This window comes from Frieseomelitta varia, unplaced genomic scaffold (assembly GCF_011392965.1).
Source record: "Frieseomelitta varia isolate USP_RPSP 00005682 unplaced genomic scaffold, Fvar_1.2 scaffold_211, whole genome shotgun sequence".
NCBI lineage: Eukaryota > Metazoa > Arthropoda > Insecta > Hymenoptera > Apidae > Frieseomelitta > Frieseomelitta varia.
In genome coordinates, this window is record NW_025109873.1 from 100887 (window position 1) to 109558 (window position 8672).

At 31.2% G+C, this 8672-nt stretch overlaps 1 protein-coding gene across 1 annotated transcript in view; it reads left to right on the plus strand.

The window, feature by feature from the left end:
- Window positions 1-8059, plus strand: part of LOC122527113 (cadherin-87A-like) — a gene marked incomplete at both ends in the record, with an annotated part of 38801 nt that extends 30742 nt beyond the window's left edge. Inside the window, one exon of the mRNA XM_043650996.1 lies at window positions 7802-8059. Coding sequence (XP_043506931.1) covers window positions 7802-8059 — 258 coding nt within the window. The remainder of the gene's footprint in view (window positions 1-7801) is intronic.
- Between the last annotated feature and the right edge of the window lie 613 nt (window positions 8060-8672).

Sequence of the window (8672 nt, forward strand, 5' to 3'; positions counted from 1 at the left end):
ATCGACTGGAACTTCCTCTAATATTTCGTGTAAACGCGTGCTCAAAAAATCAACGTACTTTGTGCCTGTTAGTTTCCCATCGAGGAAAAAAGGTCCAATTAAAAATTTATCAATTATTCCTGCCCATGCGTTTAAACTAAACTGGTGTTGATGTCTTGAGTGCACCATAACATGTGGGTTTTTTTCATCCCAATTACGATTATTATGAAAATTGAATATACCATCCCTGGTAGAACTAGCTTACTAGAGTTTGCTCTGTTTATAAAATTCATTGTCTCTCATAAACGAAGACAGATAGGACATATATTTATCTGACTTTTTTTCATTATTTTTAGGCGTACAATAAGTGGGTCCCATAAATTACTAAACACCCTGTATATACACAGGATAGGTCACCACATATTGTCATTTAGATTCACGTCGTTATTATTACATGTAGCGAAAAATGTTTCAGTCGAAGTTGAGTGGTTTCGAGAGGGGCACGTTTTGATGATACTAGTTTTCTTGTAGGTGGACGTGTAGAGGTTATTATTAACGGTATTTTAAATGGATTCATCTATCTTTGATGCACCTTGATATACTTTACAAAAAAGTATTAATCTATTTGTGTCAAAAAATCGTTAATTTAGGGAATATTTTAATTTTAATGTTGTTAGGAAACGCTGCGACTACAATGGCCAATATGAAAGATCGTATCATCACTGATTGTGAGTGTAATAAAATAACACCAGATGCATTACACAGTGTGAATGAATTATTAATCTGTCGATTCAGAAAATATCGTGATGCAAATGGTCGTCACATTGAACCTTTTTCTGTAAATAAAATCATTGCAACATTAACAAAGGGGGTCATGATTTCCTAACAACAATAACATTAAAATTAATTAAATTAAAATTAATATATCTCCTAACCTGTTTATTTGATAAATATTCGAACTCGGTTTACTCGAAAACGAGGCAGCTGAGAGAGTTTTATTCACTGAGAGAGATTTTCACACGTAGTATAACCTTCTGTTATAATTATTCTTCTCTGTTAAGTTCAAAGATACTTCATAAATATTCAAACTCGATTTTCTCGAAAATGAAGCATTTCACAAAAAAATTTTTATTCTCTCTTTTCGACTCCTACTCGGCTGTACCACCAGTTACGGAATAATATTATACACGATATATTCTTCATAATATTATATATACGATATATTTATATATTTTTTTATATACTCTTGTTACATCTTCTTTATACGTCATATTCATCGTATCGTGCAATTTTTAATTCACTTCCTCCGAGAAATTCAACGTTCAACCAGCAACGATCCTAAAAGTTCCATACCTCAATTTATACTCTCTGTAAATTTAGCAAACAGGAAGAACGTGTAACGTTTTAAAATAATCCCTGCTATATTATTTCGACGTCAGTTTAATGAACAGAGAAGCCTCTCCAACGTTTCACGAGGCTGCCTGACGTAAAACTTAATTTCATCGTACGTCATTCTTTCTCGTTGCTTCTCATATATGTAATTTAATCGGACAAAGAAACGTAAGCGAATCGAGAACGACCGAGTGAACATCAGACATTTCGTTAATTTCCCCGGGACCGCAAGATAAATGGCAGTGGCTAACAGCCTCTGACAAAAGCTTCGTCAGGCAAAAGCTCCAAAGCTTCAGCTTTTGTCTTTTCCAAGATAAAGCTAACAAGTGAACTCCAATTTCCTCCGAATCCCTACGACGCTGTCGATCACAAGAAAAGAAGAGAAACAAAGAAAGAAAGAAAGAAATATTCCACGAAACCTTTCTTTCGTACCTTTTCGCAGAGCAAGCGAAAGAACTTCGCGTGACTGTGCGGAAAGGTTGCAAAAGGAAGGAGAGGAACTCCCAAGGTTATTCGCGGTGCAGAGTCGCGGATACAAGAACGGAGAACGAGAGTGATACGTGTACGAATGAAAGGTAGGAAGAGGAGAAAGAGGCAGACGTGCGCACGCGGACGGAAAAGGAAGTTCTCCTCCGAGGTCCGTCAAGTCAAAATTACCGTGTTCGTGCATCTCGAGCGAGAAAGAGAAAGAGAGAGGCAACGTGCGTCGTATTTGGATCCTTGACCTCCCGCCAAATTGCAGTCATTACGCTGGATTGCACGATTCTGTCTCTTTTTTGCTTCCTGTTTCAGCCGCTGCAAACTCACAGAGTGTCGTGAAAGTTTCATTTCGCCGCGCATCGATGACCGGAGAATTGGGAAGGAAAAATTAATCAACGACCAATGAAATTTTTGTACATACGTAAAATTATTTATTTCGTATAACGACGGAATTTTTATATAATATAATGACGTTACGTATAACGTATAGATGAGTTTGGATTTAACTTCTTGCGCTAAAGCTCGTCGAGAATATTCAAAATTGCAATAGTTTCCTTAGTTCTAGGTACATTGAAATATAAACCAGGCAAAACGAATAATAAATTTATTGCTTCCTGGTAATTTCTGTGATAATCCAGTGATATGCCGATGAATTCAAAAAGACTGCGACGAATTATTGTACATATACGGTTTGGTCTCTCGTTATGGTCCGCAATCAATTGCCAGCGCAAATAATAATAATAATAATAATAATAATATTAGATAATTTATATATATATACATATAAATTATCTAATACTAATAATAGTTAATATATATAAATTATCTAATAATAATAATAATATAAATTATTTAACAATAATAATAATAATAATATATAAATTATTATCGAACATGTGTGTACGTGCGGAAACTTGACAACTTGTGTTAAAATACACATTAACCTCTTGCACATTGAGAATTTTTCGTTCCAAAATTGCAATATTCCCTCAGTTCTAAGTATATTGAAATATAAACCAGGCAAAACGAGTAATAAATTTATTACTACTTGGTAATTTCTGTGATAATCCAATGATATGCTGATGAATTCAAAAAGAATTATTGTACATATACGGTTTGATTTCTCGTTATGGTCCGCAATCAGTTGCCAGCGCAAATAATAATAATAATATTAGATAATTTATATATATATATATATATATATATATATAAATTATCTAATACTAATAATAGTTAATATATATATAAATTATCTAATAATAATAATAATAATAATAATAATAATATATAAATTATTATCGAACATGTGTGTACGTGCGGAAACTTGACAACTTGTGTTAAAATACACATTAACCTCTTGCACGTTGAGAATTTTTCGTCCCAAAATTGCAATATTTCCTCAGTTCTAAGTATATTGAAATATAAGCCAGGCAAAACGAATAATAAATTTATTACTTTTTATACCGATGAATTCAAAACAGAAGGCGAGTTATTGTGTACGGTTTGGTCACTCGTTATGGTCCGCGAACCAGTTACTAACGCAAGAGGTTAGTTGCAACGAGTAATGAATAATCAACTATTATACTCGTGCTCATTCTTCGATACAAGTGACAAATACTCGTCTCTTTCTTTCGTGGGCGTAACAATCTTTCAATATTGCAGAGATTAGATATAAATAATATTTATTTACTAACAATGATGGTGATCGAACAATAGATAATTAAACAAAATAAAGAACACAAATTAACAACTAGTATATGCGATCACAATTCAAATAAACTTTCTTTCGCATTCCTTCACGCTACAGGCCATCTGTTATAATTAAATGCTAAAACTAAAGATATAATAACGACGTACGACAACAACCTACGATGCTGCAATATCTGTAATACGTATAATAACGTTTAAATCGTAATTAACGAATGCACTCCAAATTTAATTGTTGACCAACCTCTTAAATAACGATTTTCGTTTAACTTTAATCGTTCGTCATTGCGATCAAAGGATTAAATTCTTATTTCAATCGTCGATTATTATTAACGACGATTGAAATAAGTTGTATCATGTAGCTTTACAATCACAACGATGCCGACGTCGATTTTCAAGCTGAATCGATGTGAACTGATTTCGTCCTACGAGACGTATACAAAACACATTTATTATACTTGTAATAAACACAATACGCGTGTAGTAGGACGTATACACAGTTCATAGAACGTTCACATAACGAGTATTCGTAAAAGGTTCTGCATCCAACAGAGAGTTCACGCTTTAAAATGAGATTTATATTGTTACGTGATCTCTTCTTACGAAGTCATGTCAATTTAAATTATCGATACAATTTTTCATTGTATGTACTTTGAGAAGAAACGATCTCAAGATTTTATCCAAACGCTGACACATTTCTAAATTCATCTCACGATATTGCTTCATTCGAGTTGAGCATTAAATCGATCGAAATTTTCAGTTTGATCGGCTGACTAACGAAATTGGCGATTGATGAAATTAATCTTCAATCCTTTTTATATCTCCGACGAACGCTTCTCACGAGAATTTTTTCAAAATTGTTAAAATTAATCTTGATGGAATAACACACAGTCGTTTCTACGTAGGCAATTATTTCGAAGTAAATTCACTTTGCTTCGAACTCGATTGAAATCAGTCGCACGATAGCAACCAGTCACGAAAGGATCTCGCGACAGTCTCGCTTGGGACTTACAAGCCTCCTCAGAAGAAGGAAATTCACGCGACGTACAACTTCAAGCTGAAACACGATTCTTAGCGAAGATTTTCGATTTGTATCGCGGGTATTTTGTACGATTACTTGTCGACGTGTTTTGAATTATACAGACAAAAGAATCGATTGCTTCAGATATAGCTGTCGTCGACTTTGCTTCAGGAGAATTTTGAATCTTACATACGTAATACGATGTTATAACTATCAAAATTTTACAATATAAATATAATAGAAATTAATTGGAAAATTTATAAATTTTACAATATATATATATATATATATATAATAGAAATTAATTGGAAAATTTACAAATTTTACAATATAGATATAGTAGAAATTAATTGGAAAATTTACAAATTTTACAATATAGATATAACAAAAATTAATTGGAAAATTTACAAATTTTACAATATATATATAATAGAAATTAATTGGAAAATTTATAAATTTTACATTATAAATATAACAGAAATTGAAAAATTCACAACTTTTACAATATAAATATAACAGAAATTAATTGAAAAATTCACAAATTTTACAACATAAATATAACAGAAATTAATTGAAAAATTCACAAATTTTACAATATAAATATAACAGAAATTAATTAGAAAATTTACAAATTTTACAATATAAATATAACAGAAATTAATTGAAAAATTCACAAATTTTGAATATAATAGAAATTTTACAAACGCGCCACGATGAATCTTCAGCGACTTGAACGAGTATACAACAATAAAAATATTTTGCCTCTGAAAATAGAAATTTTCACACCACAGTCGTTGTGTTAATGTAAAGAAGAACAAGTCAAAAATAAATACCCTAGATAAATACAGTATATTAATTGACAATCACGCTGTCAAATGTTCCACGATGAGGAATATTAACAAATAAATTACACAAAGGTACGTTGGGTAAATAAAGCTTAACGCTTTCGTGGGAGAGCAAACTTGCTTAATATATTCCATTCGGAATACATAAACGTGTGATTATTTATCTCGAGACTTCTACACGCCACGCCGGGGAACTAAATAAGATATATTTTATTGTCTCCTTTGACTTCTCTCTGACAACAAGCTTAAGAAAATCGTCGTCGCTCGGCGGAAGCTTAAATGCAAACATGGCGTCCGAGAAGATGAGGGGGGAGGGGAAGGTGGTTTTTTTGATACATCGGTGAAAGAAAGCTTATTTGTTAAACTGGAAAACTTGGTAAACGAGGTGCCACTCTCGAGGCGAGCTGTGCAAACTGTTTCGCCTCCCCCCCCTCCCCCCTCTCCCCCTTTGGGCTTAACGACGTTCGTTTTTCTCTCAATTAATGTTCATTATCCGAGATTAATGGACCGGATGATCAACCAGGAGAAGAAACACGATTATCCATGCCTCGCCGATCGCGCGGTTTTCTTGCGCTTCGGTGGATAAACCTTTGGGTTCGAACTTTCGCTTGTAATTGGTTTTCAGTTTGGTGGAGCACGAACTTGAAAATATGGCTTGAGTATTTGAGACAGTGTCTAATCGAGATAAATCGTTCTCGCTGGGGGCAGCGAGATCTGATGAAACCGGCAGTGGAAAATTACGTGTTCGCGTGTTACGATAGATACATAAATGTTGCGATGAATTATGATTTTATCTGCAATACAATTTTATGTAATTGTATAATGTATACTATATACTATATAATATATATATATATATTAATGTACTGTATAATATATATTAATATATATAATATATATATTAATATACTATATAATATATAATATAGTATAACATAATACAATATACTATAAGACAATATAATATAATTGTATTATATATTTTTTTAATATATATATTTATATATTATTTTATATATATATATATTTTTAATATATATCAATATATATATATTATATATATATTTTTTAACGTATATTATATATATGTATATATTACATATGTGTATTCATACACAGAAGGCACAGAAGCCAGTTAATATAAATCATTTTTCATCAAAAATACAAACATTCTTTCGTTCAATACTTTCAATAAATGAAACTTTAAATATTTAGTTATAACATTGTAATGATATTCGTATCATTATATCATTGTAAATATCATAACTAAATCATCCACCGACTGAAGATTTACGTCCTCGTTTCTCTATTTAACTCATCGAGTGTCCGTATTAAAATATCGTACGGACAATCCTGTAATCAATAATCAAATAATTTACTTGTCGGAGAGATGCAGAGTAATACAGTAATCACGATATATTAAATAAAACCATCAAAAGACGAACGCATTCTTAATTTGCCTGCCTCATTCGATATTAAACGATATTTCATGCTTTTGATCATTTTAAGCACTCAAAGAGTTAATAAACATGCCATCACTCTCTTCATCATGAAATCTCTTTCGCTACTATAATTTCAATAAATAGGTAATTATTTTTAATTTATATTATTTTTGAAAGATTAACATCTAAACGACTTGTTTTATTTAAATTTTACCAATCATCGTTAGAATGATCAAATAATTATCCTCCATTTAATCATACATGTAATGAAATTCCATTAATAATTATAAATAAAATAAAAAGTATTTTTAATAAATAAATTTTAATATGGCAAAATGGTGCTTTGAATTCAAACTTCAAGTATAAAATTTTTATTTTTATTATAAAAAAATTTCAACATGAAATATAATAACATTGCAAGATTCAAATTCATTATATTCAAATAATTTCACTTCATTTCATAATTTTATTATATTATACAGTTATAATTATTTCATTGACCTTATATTTTATTTTAGATTTAGCATTGAATAAAAATTTTCAAATTTATCTTTATTAAAACTCATACAACTGAAATTATCTGAACTTTAATACCTTTATAAATTGATGATTTATTTTATTAATAATTTATTATCCATCGCTAAAAAAATTTTATATTTTATTGATGAAATATTTTTCTATTAAAGCAGTTGGCCATCAATGATACTGATCCCATGAATACCTAGAATATAATAATTATGAAATATTACGATATACTTTTCGCCAGAATAATCTTCACCGAATTATACCAAATTACTCGATCAAATATTGTTCAATTTTCGACTCGATGTCGCCCTCGAAATTATTCTCAAACGACTTCTGAATACAACTGACGTGTTCGTCTGAATGAACGTGATCCCGACATAGTTCATGGGATTATTATTTCACTGTTACAGGAGTCCGACACGATACGATTCCGCGTGACCCTGGAAGACGAAGTGCCCGCGGGCCAACAGCCGAACATCGTCGGCGTGGATGCATACGTGATCGTGCTCGACGAGAACGACAATCCACCGCGTTTTCTGAACGTGCCGTACGAGGCTGTGGCCGAGGAGGACCTCCCCGTTGGCTCGACCATACTTCCGGGCATTAGAGTAATGGACCCTGACCTGCTGGGCGACACCATAGATCTAACCTGCGTGCCTCAGCCACAGGTGAGTCATTAATACTCGTTACGCCGCTAATATCCCACAGGCACGTATTGCTGCGCCACTCTTGGATCAGACTTCTGATCTCTTAAGAGAAACTTGAACCTAGTTACGTCGACGTCCGGGAAGACGTGAATAATTGAAGCACGGTGACACTCCCCGGTTAACATTCTGGTCAGCAAACACTGGGACTGTTGTAATTTTGTAAAAAGAAGAAGATCGTACGATAATATTAGGGATGGGGATGTAATTTAATTATAATTTAATATAACCTACATTCTACTTAAATATATTTATATATATATATATGTTATGTATTTATATATATTATATATTTATAGTGATATAATAATATATATTTATACATATATATTAAATTTTATATATATATATATATTTTTTTAAATATATATTAACACTTGGTGTGCTGATTATTTAATTATATTATAGATTAAAACATTAATGTTTTATTCTATATTATTATAATATTATTATTGTATTATTATTATATAATTTATTATTTTTATTATTATAAACATTAATGTTTTATTATCATATTATAGATTAAAACATTAATGTTTTTTGATACTGTATAAAATTTTAATTAATTTAAAGGTTA